At 39.9% G+C, this 21,352-nt stretch overlaps 1 protein-coding gene across 3 annotated transcripts in view; it reads left to right on the top strand.

Moving 5' to 3' along the window:
• The first annotated feature begins 2,321 nt into the window (after window positions 1-2,321).
• TNKS2 (tankyrase 2) overlaps window positions 2,322-21,352 on the top strand; it is a 62,837-nt gene continuing 43,806 nt past the window's right edge. For all 3 annotated transcript variants that reach the window (XM_079900921.1, XM_079900920.1, XM_079900919.1), the window contains exons 1-6: window positions 2,322-2,656; window positions 15,052-15,276; window positions 17,635-17,730; window positions 19,847-19,883; window positions 20,066-20,141; window positions 20,515-20,609. In XM_079900921.1, the coding sequence (XP_079757047.1) occupies window positions 2,458-2,656; window positions 15,052-15,276; window positions 17,635-17,730; window positions 19,847-19,883; window positions 20,066-20,141; window positions 20,515-20,609 (728 nt within the window). In that variant the 5' untranslated portion in view covers window positions 2,322-2,457. The remainder of the gene's footprint in view (window positions 2,657-15,051; window positions 15,277-17,634; window positions 17,731-19,846; window positions 19,884-20,065; window positions 20,142-20,514; window positions 20,610-21,352) is intronic.

The following is a 21,352-nucleotide window of genomic DNA, read 5'->3' as shown; positions in this document are numbered from 1 at the left end:
TTGTCTGAGCTGTTTGTATATTTTGGAAATTAAGCCCTTTTCAGTCGTATCATTCACAATTATTTTCTCCCAGTCTGTAGGTTGTCTTTTCATTTTGTTTATTGTTTCCTTTGCTATGCAAAAGCTTATAACTTTGATTAGATTCCATTTGTTTATTTTTGCTTTTATTTCCTTTGCCTTGGGAGACTAAGAAAATATTGCTACGGTTTATGTCAGAGAATGTCTTGCCTATGTTCTCTTCTAGGTGAAAAAAATTTTTTTTTTTTTTTTAGTGGTGGCTTTTTTTTTTATTATTATTTTTTGGCTGCATCAGGTCTTAGTTGCAGCACGTGGGTTCTTTGTTGAGGTGTGCAGGATCTTTTGTTGCAGCACGCAGGCTTCTCTCTAGTTGTGGCGTGTGGGTTTTCTCTCTCTAGTTGCAGCACGCAGACTCCAGGGCGCGTGGGCTCTGTAGTTGTGGTGCACAGGGTCCAGAGCGCATGGGTTCTGTAGTTTGCGGCACACAGGCTCTTTCGTTGAGGCACGAGAACTCAGTAGTTGTGGTGCGCGGGCTTAGTTGCCCAACGGCATGTGGGATCTTAGTTCCCCAACCAGGAATCAAACCAGCGTCCCCTGCATTGGAAGGCGGATTCTTACCACTGGGCTACCAGGGAAATCCCCCAAACATCATTCTTAACAGTAAAAGGTTAGATGTCCTTTTAAAAATCAGAACAAGGCAAGCATATCCAATATTAATACTTTTACTCAATATTACATTAGCAGTCTTAGCCAACCCAGTAAGGCCTAAGGCCTAGGATGGGAAAAGGAAAAACTTTTTCCAACATTCACATTCACAGATGATTAGACTGTCTAGAGTGACTTCCCTTGCAGTCCAGTGGTTAAGACTTCACCTTCCAGGGCTTCCCTGGTGGCGCAGTGGTTAAGAATCCGCCTGCCAATGCAGGCGACACTGGTTCGAGCCCTGATCCGAGAAGATCCCACATGCCGTGGAGCAACTAAGACCGTGTGCCACGACTACTGAGCCTGCACTCTAGAGCCCGCAAGCACAACTACTGAAGCCCAGGCACCTGAAGCCCATGCTCCACAAGGAGAAGGCTGCACACTGCAATGAAGAGTAGCTCCCGCTCTCTGCAACTAGAGAAAGCCCGGGCGAAACAACAAAGACCCAACTCAGCCAAAAATAAATACATAAATAAATTAATTAATTAAAAAAAAAGACTTCACCTTCCAATGCAGGGGGTGTGGGTTCGATCCCAGGTTGGGGAGCTAAGATCCCACATGTCTTCTGGCCAAAAAACCCCCAAAACATAAAACAGAAGCAATATTGTAACAAGTTCAATAAAAGACTTTAAAAATGGTCCACACCAAAAAAATCTTTATTTAAAGAAACCCAGCTGATCACTACCTTAAGCGTGAGAATTATGTGCTTTTCTTGTTTTCATAGGAAAAAAATAAATAAATCGCAACTCATTGAACTTTGTCACCAGTATATCCACACCTCAGCCAAAGCAGCATAATATGGAGTTACAAGTGGTCACTCATTTAGTCCTAAACTAATAACTATGGACACACTAATTAATCTAAGCCATGCCTCTCAATTATTAATTTAGAATTGGAACAAACTTTCATTGCTTTCCTAATTTTCTTCAAATGACCTTGGGGCAGCTCATCCAAACTTCCCATCAAGCAACTCATTCATTTCCGAGAAGTGGCCCACAAGAAACAGCAAATTAGCAGTTGCGGGGGAAGGGAAGAGACAGTGGGGATGGGGGAGGGGGTGTACAAACAAACAAGCGAAACAGAAAAGAAACCCCCAGGAAAAAGGGATTGTGGAAGCTGAAAAAATGGAAATTTTCCACAAAAGAAGCCCAAAATAATATGCAAGATCGGGGAAAAACTTTCAAGAGTTCTTTTCAGTGTAATAATGAAATTCAGATCACGAAATCCATTCTTTAAAAAAGACGATAAGCAGAGTCGCTCGACTTCAGCAAAACCCACCACAAAGATGGCGGTGGGACGAAGCCCCCTCTCCTCCTAAAGCCGGAGGCTCTCGCCTCACATTTCCCACAAACCCCTCCGCACCGCCCAGCTCGCCGAAACCTGCCCGGCCGTCTACGACCAGTGCGCACGCGCAGCGCGACGTCACGTGCGCTCCCAGGGCTCTGAGGAGCTGGCAGGAGGGGCCTTGCCAGCTTCCGCCTCCGCGTCGCTTCGGAGGTCGAACGGCGGGTTCGCGGTGCCTCTGCCGCCGCCGCGGGGCAGCCGGGGTCGCGAGGCCGAGCGAGGGGCGCGCGGCGGCGCGGCCATGGGACTGCGCCGAGCCCGGTGACAGCAGGGATCCGAGCGGCCCGGGCCCTGAGCGCGTCTCCTCCGGGGGGCCTCGCCCTCCTGCTCGCGGGGCCGGGGCTCCTGCTGCCGTTGCTGGCGCTGCTGCTGGCGGCGGCGGCGGCCAGGATCATGTCGGGCCGCCGCTGCGCTGGCGGGGGCGCGGCCTGCGCGGGCGCGGCGGCCGAGGCCGTGGAACCGGCCGCCCGGGAGCTGTTCGAGGCGTGCCGCAACGGGGACGTGGAGCGAGTCAAGAGGCTGGTGACGCCAGAGAAGGTGAACAGCCGCGACACGGCGGGGAGGAAGTCCACCCCGCTCCACTTCGCCGCAGGTAACCGGGGCCAGCGCCGCCTCGCCTCGCCCCCAGACTCCACCTGTGCACCCCGGCTCGCAGGCCCGAAACCAGACACAGTGCACCTCTGCCCCCGCCCTCCCCCCCTGGGGCTCCGGTCCTGGTCATCTCGATGTCGTGGAGTGGGGACTAGGGGGCGAGTGTGCCGCACTCACTGGAAGCTGTGGGTTTTTTTGTTCGTTTGTTTGTTTGGGCTTTTTTGCTTTGTTTTGTGTCGACAATACCTGTACCAACTTCCGGTCTTACTACCCTAAAAGGCCTCTACATACTAGAAAGAGTTGGGACGTGGTAGACCTTGTGATTTAAAGGCCAGTTATCTCCAAAATCTATCGTTCTTGCACGTTCCACTATAACTCTTAAAAAGCCTTTGGGTTACGTTCTTAATGCTTTTGTAAAATGCAGGGATGTGATTTAGGGGCAGCAGCTTAATTGATCATTGACACATTAGCGTTAATAGGTTTACCTCGGTAGCCGTCATTAGCAAGTTTCTGGAGACTAGAACTGGAAAGAGTCAAGTTTGGGAGAATTGATATCTGACTTAGGTTGTGTGCGGGCGGGTAATCTTTGCCAGACACGTACAAGTTGGGGTGGAAAGTAGTAGAATGCGAGGAAAGATGGTGCAGGTACTCCAGCTTGGATCTACAATTTAAATTGGGACTAATCTCGCCTCATTCTGAGATTTAGATCGTTTGAATTACGTTTTTTTAAAATTTACATCTTATTTCTATAAAGCATTTATACTTTTCACTTTGAGGAAGGATCGTGATTACCTGTATCCTCAAGTGAGCCATGCACAGTTGAAAGCGGGAATAGAGTCTCATACTTCCGATAATGCTGGTTTTTCACTTGGTGCGTTACATGATTGTTTAAAATAATTTTTTGAAAAAGCAGAAGGGTATGTTTTAAAGCACTCTGTTTTTTTTGGAGTAGGAATGATGAGCAGAGGAGCATAAGAAAGATTTCCTTGTTCACAGGCATTGCTTTTACACTTTCTACCAATGGGAGATTTGTTTGTTTTAACCTGTACCTGTTTGAAAATGTAAATACTACTGGGAGGTATGCTTTCTCCATCAATTACAAATTTGTTGGGTTCCCATTGAGCCTTTTAAGGGAGAAGGTTTGGGGGACCGTCGGTGGGAGAACTATAAACAGCCTGTGGGCAGCAGAAAGGGGGGAAGGATGAAGAATACCGAAGTCTAATCTTCTGTTTGGCCATTTTGCCTAAAATTTTGGTGATCAGTGCTGCCTGTCCTCAGCTAATTTGGATTGTCCTGGTTGTCCGTGTAGTAAGCATTTAAATAACTGATTTGGCAAACCGTCATAACCAACGATATGTAATCCAAGGGGTAGTGTTACTTATATTCTGTTCACTTGATCTGTGGGATAAAAATAACCAAAGAAGATCTTAGTTGCTACCTTTCAAGAATTTGTTGTATTAGTGAGTTCATATCTGAAAATAGTAATATTTAGAGACTTAAGATTATGGATTAGCTTCTTATTGACCTTATTCCTCCCAACCATCCCACCCTGAGTTCTGTCCCAACATTGCAAAGTACTTTTTACATAGATTTCATGTGGTTTGTTTAGACTGAAATGGAAAACTTATTTTAGGAACCAACTTACCTCTCACAGTTTATCCAAATTCTCAGGTACAGGTTATAAGCTTAAGAAGTCAAGGTATAAAAGAAACTAATAAAATAAAAATTACTAATAGTCTACATTAAATCAGAGCTTTAAAGCCCTGCATTTAAACTCAGGTATATTAGAAACTTTTTTTAATTAGCTCAGTAAATTCAATCTAAATTATTATTAGATTAATGAGAGAGAACCTGTTTTCTTAATTTTTTTTTTAATTTTTAAATAAGTGCATCCAGCTACATTTTTCTTAATATGTGGAGAATATATTTTATAAACTCTTTGTAGGTGGTGAGTTATTCGTTATGTTAATATGCATGTAAGCAGGTTATTGGAAGCTCAGTGTAGGTGGGACTATGTAACTGCCTGACCAAGCAGTTTCTTGTGTTTGTACATTATAGGGTAAGCTATGGGAGGGAAAAATTTTTTTTAAGCCGATCAAAGCTTGAAGGTTTTATTGGGGGGTAGGGTAGACATGATTTTGTCTTTTGTTTGGATTTCCAAGGAACAGGAATGAAAAATAAAGTGAATCACGATAGAACAGATTAGAAAAAATTTGGTCTGTCTTTTCATGTAAAATATTTAGTTCGATTAAAGGAATAATCAATTGCCAGTCCTAAAGGAGTTAAGTTCTTCTATCAAATGAAAAGAGTAATCAATGTAAATAGGAACTTTTCTCCTATTATTGGTCTAGATTACATTTCTTAGATAAGCATGCTTTAAGAAGTCACTTCTTAACGAGAAAAATTGTTCCCTCTTCAGTCGCTCTGCCACCAGCCCCCTACCTACACCCCCCCCCCCACACACACACACAGGATATGAATGAAACTTGTAGAGGCAGGTTGGTGGTAGGAAGGCTACAGCTCTAATTTTGCTAAAAGCAATCGCATCTGAAATTCTTGACAGTATAATCCCCTAGAAAACAGCAGATCTCAGTAAAGGAGATTGCTTCTCTGAGCTCATTTCTGAAAAATGAAGAGGGACAGAATCTTTGGGAGAAAGTCATCCTGTTGTCCATCATAGCCAAAGAAAGAAATACACAGTATTCTCAAGAATCTTAGAACTTGGGGGACTGGGCAGTGAGGAATAGAATTCCCTGGCTTGAGAATCTTAAACATTCTTTGGAGTGTGCAGAGAGGTATCATTCAGTAGGAAAATATGTAAAATAATTTATTAGGTTCAGGGAATTCAGGTACAGAGATGGTGGAAAGGAGGTGACACATATGTATGTAGCTAGAGAATGACAGGTTTAAAAAGAACTTGCATTGTTAGAGTTCTAGTTAAACAAGGTAACACTTGTTTTGTATTTGTAGCATGTTGTTACTGTTCTGTATTTGTAGTATGCTACTCAGCCATATACATTGAACTAGTCAGACTTAACTTTATTATATTCAATTAAGTGAATTGCATATAAGAGGGGTTTTTTTGTTTGTTTGTTTTTTTCCCCTGGAAGAGGGAAATAGAACTAGGGCATCTGGAACTTATTATACAAGCAACTGATACGAAAACTAGAGTTACTTATTCTAGAGATAAAAGAAGGCTAAGGTTAAACAATGTTTCTATCTACACATATGTGTAAGATAGTCAAGTAGAAAAGTGAGAGGATATGACTCCTCTGGCCTTGGCAGTCAAAACTAGGGGCTAGTAGTGAAAGGTTACAAGGAGTCAGACTGCCTCTAACAGTCTGTTCAACTGTGGGATTGGCTGGAAGTCTCCAAACAGTGGTTGGATTGGCATCTTTCAGAGATGCTGTAGAAAGGATTTCTGTATAGGGTAGGCAATTGGACCAGTAAGTCAGATTCTGACTGGTATAAGAAAGTGGAATGATTCCTCCAATGGAAGATTTTAACAACTCAGCTACCAAAGATATAATAGCTCTTGTGATTGCCACTGATATCCTTTCCCAAAATGGTGCTATTGAAGACCTCCAGTAATGTTTCAAAAGCATTTCCTTCTTTTGGCTGTAGGTCACTGTCATAATTACGGGAGATGCACAAAATGTACCCACATTTCTTACCTAGGGCTAGAATTATAGACTTTTGTTTCCAGGATTGGTTTTTGCTGTGGGGAATAATTAAGTTCTGCATCAGTAGAAAACCCCAGTATCAAATAAAAACCAGTCTATTTAATAATTCAGAATTTTTTTTGACTTATCAGATCTCCCAGTATATTATCAAGACTTGAGTTATACCTGTTTCCTCAGCTCTTGTTGGATTTAGAGGTAGGCAGTTGACTTCAGTAACAACCAGTCTGGAGTACTTGTTACAGTATTTCCGCATTCAGGTTGTCAGAATTTCATCACCCCAGAGGCCATGGCATCCTTTTCCAAGTTTCTTCCACTCTGACCAGATTATTTGTCCCAAGTTGAGCTAGGCAAAACCTTGTCCCTTGTGTTCCTCATTCTCAAGAAATATACGTGGGAAGTACTTTTTCTAGATCTTAGTAAACTAAAGTTAATAGTAAATGAGAAGCATAAAATGATATCCCTTAAAAAAAATCTGACACGAGTCCTGGCTGTGTAAGTCAAGCTGAAGGCTGCTTGATTATACATTCCCATCTCCTAGGCCACAGGAGCCTTCTCTGTTTCATGGCATTGGTTGACATTTTCTGTTTCTGAATGTTTCCTTCTGACAAAGCCCTACATGACACCAGCCTACCTTTAGGTTGGCAAGACATCACTGTCATTTCATATTGGACCAGCTGCATCATCAATGGCCCATTCCACCTTTGGACTGTAAAAAGGGGGAGGTGGTGGCTCTCAATGAAACTTCCTAAGAGTCTAAGTTGGTTTCTCTATAGTGACTTCCAGTGCTTCACAGCTTTCTGGAAGCCATGCAGATGAAAGCATGTTTCCAGTAGAGCAGCAAAATATGATACTGTTAACAATAGTCATGGTTGGCAAGACAGTTCCTGGGACTGCTGAAACTGATGGCATCTAGATTGTAACGAAACTTGACAAAAGAGAAATTGTATAGACTACTTTTCTTAGTCATCACAAATCATTAACTTCATATTTTCTGTGGAGGTCGTTTGCTTACTGTTCCAACAAAGTATTAGCTATGCACCAAACAAATGTTTGTCAAGTCCTCCTATATACCAGATACTAGCCTTATCCAGTAAACAGAAATGAACAGGGGACAATGCCTGCCATTAAGTAACACAGTTTATTGATCAGCAGATTTACTTTCCAAATAAGCCTGTTTTGTTTCATTGTCAGTGCTTTATAGTGGATTCAAACTCAGTGTATGATTTCATCAGGATTTTCATGTTTGAAGATGAGTGCTATTCCATAGTTATAAAATAAACCACAGTGTATCCTGAGCAGCCATGACTGCTAACTGTAGGCTTCTGATTCCTTTATAAAGAGATCCTTAGGATATGAAGATTGGCATTGACTCTGAGGATATGCTTATTCATGTTTTACCTGGCCAGTGAGAGCATGAACAGAATATACCTTGCAAAACTATTTTTTCTTCAAGAAATGAGTACTTAACAGAAGTGCTTTGAACTATTCTTGACACTGTAAGAATGGGGATTTTATCAGGAATTAACCCTCAGAGTTTGGGAAGCCATTTAAAGCTAAGGTTTCACCAAACTTCCAAAAGTAGATTTTAAAATTTGAACTAGCTACCTGCTGACCCCCTCTAAATAATTCCTTTCATGTCAAGAAGTGGCTTCAAACATTGAAAATCTCAGACTCTTATCTACTGTCTCAGGATAGCAGCATGACCTCTGCACACATATATAGTCCTTACACTGTGACTTGGAAAACATGCTGGTCTGTCAGTCAGTCTCCAGATGGGTGTCAGACCTCTTAATGGCTAGGAAATCATGTTGATACAGTTATTGAAGTAGAAGTCATCTGTGTCTTGGACTGTTGGTAACTATGTAGATAAAATCACCGTAACCCTTTCTCCCCCTGTCTCCTCCCTAGCTAAAACTTCAATTTCAGTGTTTAGTCAGACACATCAGTATCGATTCTCTCTCTTCGGCTCTGGTTTGAGGCAGCCATCTTCTCTTCTCAATGGTATTTTAACAAAAGGCTACACTTGACCTTTCTTCAGCTTGATCACTGATCCTTTGGAACAGATATCTTCCTAATTGACACTATCTGTTGTAACAACTAGATGTTCTACTACACCTATTTCTATGCCCACCTCACACTCCTTTTTTGGGAAGTTACTCTGTGAGTCACCATTTTGACTACTCCACATGTGTCGATCACCACCGAAGAAATAGTGATCCTTCTCAAAGTGCTTGGGCACATCAAGTAACTTTCCAAAGAAAGAGATACCTTTACTAATTTTTCTTTATTTTGATTCCTTTTCTCTTACTCTCCAACCTAAGTCTTTTTTAAAAGCTTTTCTTCCAGGTGGGTGCTGCGTGGCTGGGATAGCAGAGCCATTGACTGGGGCAGCTGTGGGTGGCTCACTTGGGAGGACAGTGTGATCAACAGTACCCAGGCTGTGGTAAGGAAGATTCAGGTCAGAGCATAGTGGCAGCAGATTTGGCCTTTCCCTCCTTGAAATTTTCCCTCGTGGCTTCTGCTTTGCCATTCTTTCTTTCTTTCTTTCTTTCTTTTTTTTTTTAAAGAAACTGCTTTTTTATTTATTTTTGGCTGTGTTGGGTCTTCGTTTCTGTGCGAGGGCTTTCTCTAGTTGCGGCAAGCGGGGGGCCACTCTTCATCACGATGCGCGGGCCTTTCACTGTCGCGGCCTCTCTTGTTGCGGGGCACAGGCTCCAGACGCGCAGGCTCAGTAGTTGCGGCTCATGGGCCTAGTTGCTCTGCGGCATGTGGGATCTTCCCGCACCAGGGCTCAAACCTATGTCCCCTGCATTGGCAGGCAGATTCTCAACCACTGCGCCACCAGGGAAGCCCGCCATTCTTTCTTAGTTTTATTTCTCAGTCTCCTTTTCTCATACCGTGATATATTAATTCAGCAAATATCAACAAATTGTTATGTGCCATGCAGTGTGAAGGACACTGGGGAAGTAATGATGAACTAAGATAGACATTGATCCCCTTTTATGGAACTTGAGAGTCCAGGAGATAAGTACTAAACAGTAATTACAAGTTTTAATAAGTGCCAGAAGATACTGCTGTGAACAACAAAGACAAAAACTCCTGTGTTTTTTTTCTGAAGTTTGCATTCTAGTGAAGGAGAGGGGAAAACCAACTGAATTGAATGTGTGGGTGTGCCGAATGGTCTGCTGTAAATAGAATGCTCAGGAATGGCCTTCTTAAGGTGGAGACATTTAAACAGGTTAGACAGTGAGTAGAAATGAGGAATGCAAAGAGCAAGGGAGGAGTCCAAGCAGACAGGCAGCATGTACCACTGAAGTAAGGTTGGCATACTTGATGAACTGAAAGAAAGCTGGATCACAGCTCAGAAAGGGAAGAGTGGTATGAAATGAAGTTTGAGAAGGCGGTAATGGCCAGTTCATGCAGCAGACCTTGTAGGCCATGGGAGCGTGATTGTATTTTATTCTAAGCAGCAGTGGGAAGCCAGTGAATTATTTTAAACAGGGGTATGGTATGATGATTGTCTTTAAAAGATCTCTGGGGACAGAGTAGAAATGAGAGGCCCAATTAAGGAGACTTTTGCAGTAGTTCAGGCTGGAGACAGTGGGTTGGGGCAGTGTCGGTGGAATGAAGAGAAGTTAGGGAACATGTTGAGTCTGAGATGCCTTTGAAATACCCAGGTGGAGATATGTCCAGTAAACAGCCTGGAATTCAGGTGAAAAGTCTAGACTGGAGATTTAAATTTGCAGGTTGTGTATCTATGTGGTGCTTAAAGCCATAGGAGAAGATGAGATCATCTAAGAGGGGAAAAGAGGGTAGAGAACTGAGTCTTGAGGAATCCTGGCATTAAAAATGGGGTAGAATAAGCAAGAAGCCCCCAGGGAAGTAGGACATGTCCAAAACCTGAATTCCTCATCTTTTGCCATGAACCTGTTTTGGCTGTAGCCTTCCCCATCTGAGTTGATGCCAACTCCACCACTCCATTTCTTAGTCCAAAAACCTTGGAGTCATCCATGACTCCTCTCTCGGCCCCAACCTCTCTTAACCTCCTCACTCTTACCCTCACCCCACGTCCAATATGTGAGCAAACTGTGCAGGCTCTACCTTCAGAGTACCCAGAATCTGTTACTTAATATTCTGACAAGTTCCACCACATTATGGTCCAAACCACCATAATCTCTCATCTACTTCTATCCTAAACCCCCTTAAATCTAGTCTCAACACAACAGCCAGAGGGTACTTTTCAAATATAAGTCATACCATGTAATTTACCAGCTCAAAACCCTGCAGTGACGCTCCCTTTTTCCTCAGAGTAAAAAAGCCAAAGTTCTTACAGTGATCCTCAAGCCTCTCTAGCTGGTCCTCGTTACTTCTAACCTCATCTCCTGCTATGCTACCCCTTTCTTACTTGGCTCCATTTACTCTGACCTTCTAACAGTTGGTCAGTAGGGCTAACACTCTCTCTTTCAGGTCTTTCATCAAATGTCACCATCTCAGTAAGGCCTATGATGACCTCCCTGTTCCATTTTATGACCCACTCCATACACACATCCTGATTACTTCTTATTCTACTCTTTCTCTAATTACCTTTTTAAAAAAATATTTATTTATTTATGTATTTGGCTATGCCAGATCTTCATTGCAGCACACGGTATCTTTGGTTGCAGCATGCGGGCTCTTAGTTGCAGCATGCATGTGGGATCTAGTTCCCTGACCAGGGGTCGAACCTGGGCCCCCTGCATTGAGAGCGTACGTCTTAACCACTGGACCACCAGGGAAGTCTCCCTCTAATTACCTTCTAACGTACTCATTTTGTGCATTTGTTGTTCATCTGCTCCACCTCCGTAGAAGTTCCTCAAAGGCAGAGATTTGGGCTGTTTTGTACACTAGTATGTCCCAGGCACCCAGAAAAGTGTCCATTACATGGTTGATATTGCCTGATCATTTGTTAAACGAACAGATGAAACAAGGAAAACCCAGGAGTGTGTGATGTCATGGAAACTCGGAGAGATGTTTCACAAGGAAGGAAGTAGTCAGTTGTCGAATGTTGCTGAGAGGTCAGTCAGATGAGGACAGACATGTGTCTTTTGGGTTTGGCAACATGGAGATTGTAAGTGGCCTTGATGAAAGCAGTTGTAAGGAAGAGGCCAGACTGGATTTGGGAGAAGAGTAAATGAGAGAACTGGTGACAATCCTTAGAGGTTTGAATATGCAGGGGAGCAGAGAAATGGAAAAGTAAATTCAGGGAGAATGTTTTTAATAAGATGGAAGATATAGAACATGTTTACATACTTCCGGGAATGATATGGTGGAGAGGGAGAGACTGATGTGAGTGGGCAGACCTTGAGAAGGTGAGCAAGGGCTACAGTGTAGAAGGGATTGATCCTTGATAGAAAATACACTTCTTTCAACAAAACAGAAAACTAGTAGTGCTCTCTAGTCAACTTCATTCATTTTCTTGCATGGCTTCAAACACCATCTTTATGGTCAGGACTTCAAAATGTCAGTTGCTAGCTCATACTAATTTCCTTAGATCAAAATCCACAGAACCTTCTACTTACTGGGCATTTGTTCCTCAAGCTAAGCATTTCCAAAAACAAATAATCTTATCTCACAAAATATCCTGTTTTACTTTGTGTCTCAGATATCTGATAGTCATCTCTTTTCCCAAAATTAAAGAAGTTGTCAGATACTGTCAGTTTTCTCTTCTGTCTTTAGTTACTCCTGGCAACATTGTGTGCAGTAGCAAAAGATTAGACACAACCTAACTATTCATGAGAAAGGAACTTGTTAAATTTTGGTACTTGCAGTCAATAAAATGTGTGCTGATAGGAGTTGATTTCTAGCATGTTATTAGTTTTTTGTTTTTTTTTTTAAGGAAGATGCAAAACAGGGGTTTAAAATATACAATATATTAGTAAGTATTTGCTTGTCCTTCAGTGACCATTGATGTGTTATGTAGCAGTATTTTTCATACTGTTTCTACAGGATGCCTCTGGAATAGGGGGGTAATTTCCTTTGGGTCTTTGTGAAGGAGAAGGCAGCAGATTCAACCTGAATAGTATTGTTTTAAATTGAATTCAGCTAATTTGCAACTTATGAGTGCCAGCTATGTACCAGGCATTGGGTATTTTTGCAGTGAACGAGACACATATTGGAATTTTATATAGGATTTCATTAGAAAATGCTAACTCAAAAAAGCTTGTGCGCCCCCATGTTCACTGCAGCATTATTTTTCTTTTTTTTAAATTGAAGTATAGTTAATTTATAATGTGTTAGTTTCTGGTTACTGCAAAGTGATTCAGTTTTATATATGTGTGTGTGTATATATGTATATATATTCTCTTTCATATTCTTTTCCATTATAGTTTATTACAACATATTGAATAAAGTTCTCTGTGCTATACAGTAGAACCTTGTTATTTAAGTTTTATATGTAGTAGTTTGTATCTGCTAATCACAAACTCCTAATTTGTCTCACACACACACACACACACACACACACACACACACACACACACTCCGTTTCCCCTTTGGTAACCATAAGCTTGTTTTCTATGTGAGTTTATTTCTGTTTTATAAATAAGTTCATTTGTATCATATTTTAGATTCCACCTATAAGCGATATCATATGATATTTGTCTTATCCATTCATCTGTCCATGGACATTTAGGTTGCTTCCATGTCTTGGCTATTGTAAATAGAGCCACTGCAGCATTATTTACAATAGCCAAGACATAGGAAAAAACTTAAGTGTCTATCAAGGATGAATGGATAAAGAAACTGAGGTGTATATACACAATGGAATATAATTCAGCTGTAAAAAAAGAATGAAATCTTCCATTTGCAACAACATGAATGGACTTTGAGGGCATTATGTTATGTGAAATTAAGTCCTGGGGATGAAATGTACAGCATGATGACTGTAGTTAATAATACTGTATTATATATTTGAAAGTTGCTAAGAGAGTAGATCTTAAAAGTTCTCATCACAAGAAAAAATTTTTAACTATGCATAGTGATAAATGTTAACTAGACTATTGTGTCCATTTTGCACTATATACAAGTATCAAATCATTATGTTGTGTACTTGAAACTAATATAACCTTATATGTCAATTATATCTCAGTTTTTTTAAGGCAAAAAAAATTGCATTAAATCTATTGCCTGAAAGCAGCTTGAAAAACACTAGTCTATAGGACAAAATCCATGCACCACCTTAGTGTGGCTTGTAAGGTTCTTCCTCATCTGGCTTCTGCCTACTTGGGCATTCTGTGTCCTGGCTACTATGAATGATTAGCTCTTTCACACTTCAATGCCTGTGTACATCTTATTTCTTCTGCTTCAACTGCAGTGCTCTTTCCTTGCTTAGCTTTTTCCCACTCCCTGTCTCTTTTCTCCTCACCTCACTTCTCTCCTCTCATTTTCCTAATGATCCCTTCATTTTTCTGTAAGCCTTCAGCTGACATGTCATCACTGGACTCTCCTTTGGGATAGTCCTTCCTGTTCTCTGCTTTCCCCCAATTAGGTATTCTCTTCTTTGAGTTCTAGTAGCATTTTCTATATACCTCTTTTATGACAGTTATAGTATATTGAGATTACTGTTTCTCCACATCCTAAATCGTAAACTCTTTGAGAGTAGGGAGAATCAAAGATCAAGAATAGGGAGTATCAAAGACACCCACCTCTGTGACATAGAGCTTAGAATGTTTAGACAAAACAAAACAAGACAGTTAATCTCTTCAGTCATGTAACTCTTCCCTCAGTTGCAGCCAGGCCAGCCTCAGACATACACCTTGGAAACATTGTATGTTGTTGCTTTCTCATTCAACTCCACTCTGGTCTTCTTAGAAGGACTATATTCAGGCTTGGTGGTTTTAAGAATATTCTGATAAAATTTCAGATGAATGTAAAGGTCTTTTGTCTCTCTCCCAATACACAGGTATGTCTCCCCAACTACTTTAACATATGCCTGAAATCCTTTTCTTTTTACTATCAAGTGTAAAAAGATTTCAGGTGCTGTTACGTAGGAATGGTAAAAGATTGAAACTCATTGGTACTAAATCTATTAACCAGTATAAATGAGTTGTCTTTTTTGTTTTTTTTCCTTACGGGGGCAATTGCAGCAGAACTGTGGGACATGGATTTCTAAAGAAGGCCTCCTACCTAGGCAGAAGTTGCTTGTGTTGTGCAGGTGGCAAAGTAAGGGCTCCTTTGAAGACACCTCATATCACACTTCTGCCTAGTATCACCTCTCTCTATCTTCACTACATAGACAAATACAAACATTTTTGTTGCTGTCTCATAGTCCCCCAGTTCAATAGAAACATTTCATGAGATACATGTGGGAAAGGGATTCTACCAAGAGTTGGTTAGTATATACTTTGAATACCTGAAAATGTCTGCACACAAAATATGCAGAACTCATCATTTGCGATTAGGAATGCTATTGTAGAGTGGGAAATGTTTGAACTTTGGGCTTTCAGTCACTAATTTCATAACCTTCCTCTGAAGTTAGTAGTAGTACTACCTAATGTATTGGAGAGACCCTTTGACTTTCTAATTAAGATTAGTTAATGATATATTTCATCAATGAATTCTTGAATCTGTTACTGTTTTGCATCCAAAAACATTTTAGCATGGCTTGTACTTATTGATTCTAATTTGATATGTTTTCTTTGGAGAATTTAAATGTGGATCATTTGTTTTCTTCTAGGTTTTGGACGGAAAGATGTAGTTGAATATTTGCTTCAGAATGGTGCAAATGTCCAAGCACGTGATGATGGGGGGCTTATTCCTCTTCATAACGCATGCTCTTTTGGTCATGCTGAAGTAGTCAATCTCCTCTTGCGACATGGTGCAGACCCAAATGCTCGTGATAATTGGAATTATACTCCTCTCCATGAAGCTGCAATTAAAGGAAAGATTGATGTTTGCATTGGTAAGACTGTTTACATTCCAGAATTTTTCTGAAATAGTTTGTAACTATTCTCGATCTTAATTGAATTCATTTGTTAATGTGATCAAATTCTGCCAGGCTGAATTTAAGTATTTAAGAACATTTCGTGATTAATCCAACCACTGTTTACTAAGTGTCTTTTTGTATGTGGTACTGAGCTTAAGTATTTTAGAGAATAGAGTAGTACAGAATTTCTCTTCTCTAGAAATATGGATTCTCTTGGGAATAACACACAAAGAACCAGATGAAGGCGTGGTGGAAGTGAACAGAGTGTTAGAGGATAATGAGTGCAGTGACTGGGCTGGAGTTGAGTCACTCCTTCCTGAGTCTTCCCAGGAAGTACTGGGGAGAAAGGTCAAAAAGGTAGGTAGTGACTTCTTTATAAGGAGCTTCGGATTCCAGGGTAAGGAGCTTGATATTGTTACGTAAATAGTTTGGAATCGTTGATAACTTTTAAGGAGGGGACAGTGTGGTGAGAGCAGTATATTTTAGAAAGAGTGATGTGGTAGAGGGCTGAGTAGAAAGGATGGCATTAGGGAGACTAGCTAGGAAGCTATAGAATAATGCAGATGAGAAATGATGAAGGCATGAACTAGGGTGGTTGTAGGAGAGTAGAAATGGCAGGATAAGTCAAGAAGCATTTGAAGGAAAAACTGTCAGTCATTTAGGATACTTTAATGAATGAAATAGGATTTGCTTAACAGTTTGGTCACTGACAGAAAATTATACGCGAGAAGGCTGCTTATTTGAGAATTGTCATTAACCCGGTATTGACTTTTCTGAGCTTAACAGAGTCAGATTTTGGACTGCTACCTTACCTCTATTTCCTGATGCAAAACAGGGACACTTGAAATCCTTGAGACAGATAGAAAACCAGTTCTGTGCACTAGGAAAAGTCTAGGGGCTCTATGCTAGACTTAAATTGTTCTTTCTCTCTCTCCCAGCCCTCCACCAACCCAAATCACCTTATACTGAAGTCATGAGCTTAGTTTAAATTAGGTTAGGTAATTTATAAAGATAAGAAAAGGATTACCTAGTAACCTCTGTCCAGTTCTCCTTTCCTGTGTGTTATCTTTTTTTGGTTGTTTTTGTCCTTTGTGTTATCTGCCCTCTGCTCAGAATCCTTTTCTGGTACCTGAGTTTCAGGCATATAAATAATTAGCTTTAATAATGTAGGATTTTCCAAATATAGTTATAGATCTGCACTGTCCAGTATGGTAGTTGAAGACTTGTAATGTGGCTAGTTCAAATTGAGATGTACTGTAAGGGGAAAATACATACCAGATTTCAAAGATTAGTACAAAGAAAAGGAATGCAAAATATCTCAATTTTATATTGCTTACAATATAAATGTAAATATTGAAATGACAATATTTGGGGTATATTGGATTAAATAAAATATGTTAAAATTAACCTGTTTCTTTTTATTTTTATAATCTGGCTGCTAGAAAATTTTAAATTACATATGTGGCTCACATTTTATTTCTATTGGACATCACTGTTAGAGATAGGAGTACAGTGGAATGAACATTAACCCTATAAAGGAACAGGAGCTGAGCTTCCCTTTTTGCATGTATTTGCCTGTCTTTCCCCAGCTCCTTATTTATACATTGTGATGGAATATCTTTATATAACCAAATAGCAATATGTACAGAGTATAGCACAAGTCTTTTTATGCTTTTTGGGTTGTAATGTAGCAGTTTTGATTGGGGATTTGTTAACTCTACAGAGTGCTTTTTTCTTTTTCTTTCTTTCTTTTTTTTTTTTAATCCCGCAGATCCCTATTCCTGGGCTATTCACAGCTTTAGAAATTTCATTTTTGCTATTATAGAGTAATCTTTCTAGACAGTGTTCATTTGGTGTGAGAAAACAAGCTTTCAAGTAAACTTGCCTTTTAGTTCTTTATCTGTCCTTACTCACTTGTTTAGCAAAGGAAAATCTGACATTGAGCTTAGGGGAGATAAATTAAATGTGTCTAATACATTAAATAATGGAATATTTTATATATTCTTATCTTTAAAATATAACATTTACCATACTATCAGGATATAAAAAGTCTTTAAATTACTTTGAGACTTCTCACTGTTGTGGCCTCTCCCGTTGTGGAGCACAGGCTCCGGGTGCGCAGGCTCAGCGGCCATGGCTCATGGGCCCAGCCGCTCCGCGGCATGTGGGATCTTCCCAGACCGGGGCATGAACCCATGTCCCCTGCATCAGCAGGCGGACTGTCAACCACTGCGCCACCAGGGAAGCCCCTGGACCAGAATTTTTGAGAAAATGATTTATTAAAATCAAATTGTCACAATTACCATTTTGAAAGGTAGTGTTGCTGTTTTGCAGTGCTCTTACAGCATGGAGCTGAGCCAACCATTCGAAATACAGATGGAAGGACAGCATTGGATTTAGCAGACCCGTCTGCCAAAGCAGTGCTGACTGGTAAGTCTACATACTCTCTTTGGGTATTCTGGGAAGAATATAAAGAATGAACTTGCTAGGTAGACTGTCAGTTAATGACCTCAATGAGATTTTTTTAATAGTATCAGTTCAGTTGCTATTCTTTTTTTTTTTTTTTTTTTTTTTTTGCGGTACGTGGGCCTCTCACTGTTGTGGCCTCTCCTGTTGCGGAGCACAGGCTCAGCGGCCATGGCTCACGGGCCTAGCCGCTCTGCGGCATGTGGGATCTTCCCAGACCGGGGCACGAACCCGTGTCCCCTGCATCGGCAGGCAGACTCTCAACCACTGCGCCACCAGGGAAGCCCTCAGTTGCTATTCTTTTTTGCATCTGAACAGTTGACATTTGATTCTTGTCCAAGGAAGGTAAAGTTTCCTGTGGTTTTTTTTTTTGAATTAGCTTTTAAATTTGTGATTCCTGCCTTATTGGGGGCAGGGGTGGTAGATAATTGTGTGTTAGTAATCATTCTCTTGCTTTTCTAAACAGGATTCTGGGCACATCAATTTCAGTACCATGAAGAGTAAGAATTACTGTGTTCTACTAGAACATATTCATGTGCTTGGAACATATTAAGATATATAAGGCTGTGTTCCCTAGGTTTAGGTTTATTTCAGACTGTCAGGCTTTTTTGAGTGGTAGTATCTACTTCACATATTTTCTCCCTTACCAGAGTATTTCCTCTGAAGCAACTCTCTGCCATATTATTTTTTGTATTCTTATCTACTGTGTGATCACCATTAGAATTATGTCTAATAGTCAAGAGTTTGAGGGGCTCTGCTGTGAGCTTTTGTGCTTGGGCTTTGTGATATTTCTTCTGGTATTACTGAGCAAATTTAGACTAGCCCCCTAAAAGAGTTCTAGAAAAGTGAGCTATTGTAACCAACAATTCAGTGTTCATTTCCTCCTTCCCTATTCCATGCTATTCCCTACTTTTACCTTTGTTAAAAATCTTGGGGCTCAAAAGAAGGCTTGCACAGCAATCAATATACAATTCATATTGTGGACACCAGTTAGGATTTCGTTGAAGCAAATAAGTAAACACTTTATTATGTTAATTTAAATTGTATCGATTTTAAAGTTTTTGCTTGTATTCATTTGTAAATATAAAGGCTATAGGCATAAGAAGTTTATTTAGTCCTGCTTTTGTGTGTATATATATATATATTTTTAAATTTATTTATTCATTTTTGGCTGTGTTGGGTCTTCATTGCTGCGCGTGGGCTTTTCTTTGGTTACAGCTAGCAGTGGCTACTCTTCGTTGCTGTACGTGGGCTTCTCATTGCAGTGGCTTCTCTTGTAGCGGAGCATGGGCTCTAAGCGTGCAGGCTTCAGTAGTTGTGGCTCACAGGCTCTAGAGAGCAAGCTCAGTAGTTGTGACGCACAGGCTTAGTTGCTCCGTGGCATGTGGGATCTTCCCGGACCAGGGCTCGAACCCGTGTCCCCTGCATTGGCAGGCAGATTCTTAAGTACTGCGCTACCAGGGAAGCCCTATTTGTATATATTTAAAGCAGCATTGTAATAAAACAATTTTAGTGTAGAAAAATCTTCTGGATTCATAAAAATGTTAATGATTATGTTCCATTGGTGATGCTATAGAGTATCTTTTGTACTTTCTGTGATATTGTTATATTTTTATATTGGATTTTGTTTTGTTCTGATTTTGAATGAAGTCGTGAATGCATTTTGTCTGTTAAACAAATAACATTGGTTTTATGAAATTTGAGGAGTAAAAAAGAAATGGAAAAGGTTACCCATAACCTACCCCCTAAGACAAACTTTGTTAAAATTTTGATTTATTTCCTTCTCGGCTTTCCTCTTTCTGTGCATATTGTTTTCATATAGTTGCGGTAATGTTTCATTATATAACATTGAATCTTTTTTTCACTTTCATAACAGAGGTATTCTGTCTGTCTTCATATATATATTTTTAAACTGCACAGTATTCTGTTGATTAACTATTTTCCATTCATTGGACATTTATTTCCAATTTTTTCTACTTTAAATATAGTTCACTGAGCATCTTTATGCATAAAACTGACATTACTTCTGTAATTAATTTTGTTTTAATTTCTGCTTTTTTTTTTTTCCCCTAATTCACAGGTGAATATAAGAAAGATGAACTCTTGGAGAGTGCCAGGTGTGTACTAGTGTTATAAATATGTATCATAAATATTTCACCATTTAATTTTTAATTTTATTTTTTTTTACAATAAACAAACTCTCTAAAAGAGAATGCATTTTTTTTAATGGTCACATACATGTCTCCAGATAGGATCTGATAAAGAATAAAAATTGCTAATACATTTTTTTGTATGCTAGGAGTGGCAATGAGGAAAAAATGATGGCTCTGCTTACACCATTAAATGTCAACTGCCATGCAAGTGATGGCAGAAAGGTACTTCCTTTTGCAACTAAGTTTGTGTGCATTTCCTGGTAACATGAAATTGTGTTTATCTCTTAACTTAAAACATTTGACAAAAATGCTGATATTTTCTTTTAAGCAATAATTTGGATTAATTCTTAACCTTAGTAAAACTTTTTTAATAATGAACATTTAGGTAGCTTCCTATTTGCAATAGTGAACTTGTAAACTATTATACTATGCCTTCAGTATATATGTTGGATTTTGTAAAACCAGATTATTACTATTATTTAGACTGAAGTTATAAAGGTTTTTCTGGATTTCTGGTTTTATATTTGGATTTTTACCTTTTCATGCATATTTCTTAGCTATTGAATTTTATTAATTTGTCTGTTTAACATTTCAGTCAACTCCATTGCATTTGGCAGCGGGTTACAACAGAGTAAAGATTGTACAGCTGTTGTTGCAACATGGAGCTGATGTTCATGCTAAAGATAAAGGGTAACTAAGCATTTAAACAAAAATGAGGATTTCTTAAATCTTACTGTACTTGTGATAATCTCTGTAATCTTGTAAAAATCATATTTTTTACTAAACAGCATAAAACATTTATTGAGCTTTTATAATATGCAGATTGCTCTGAGAGCACAGGGAATTATAAAACCTTAAGGCCACCACCCATAGGTCTTACACTGTACTCTAGGAGGCATGAAAAGATACCTAACAGTATAAGTTCTCTACTAAGTGTGAGGTGATAAATAGAAAGGGATAGCACTTATAGGAGTTCCTAGGAGGGAATGCTTAGTGCTGGCTGTAGTGGTTGAGAAATCCTTCAGGAGGAGATGATACTTGACCTGGACTTAATTCAAGAAAGCAGAGAGTTTAGGAAACATCACTCCGTGCAAGAGAACTGATGTGAGAGAAGGTGCTAAAACAGATACTGCAGCATATCTTAAGAAACAATGACTAGACCAACGTGGCTGAAGCCTATGATTAATATAGGGGAGAAGTAAAGGTTAGGGTTGGAGAAGTAGGTAAGAACCAGCTTTTAAAGAACTTGGTATTCTAGCCTAAGGAATTCAGCTTGATTCTGTGAGCCACAATAGCTGTTGAAGGATCTTAAGCAAGGGGAATGCTTCTTCTAAAAGAGGAGTTCTATGCAAAGAGGAGTTTTAGGAAACACAATCTGGCAGCAATGTGTAGGGTAGATTGAAGAAGGAGACTAGAGGCAAAAAGAGCAGTTA

This window comes from Stenella coeruleoalba, assembly GCF_951394435.1.
Source record: "Stenella coeruleoalba genome assembly, chromosome: 16".
NCBI classification, from domain to species: domain Eukaryota; kingdom Metazoa; phylum Chordata; class Mammalia; order Artiodactyla; family Delphinidae; genus Stenella; species Stenella coeruleoalba.
This window is presented reverse-complemented; position numbering and strand designations above follow the sequence as displayed.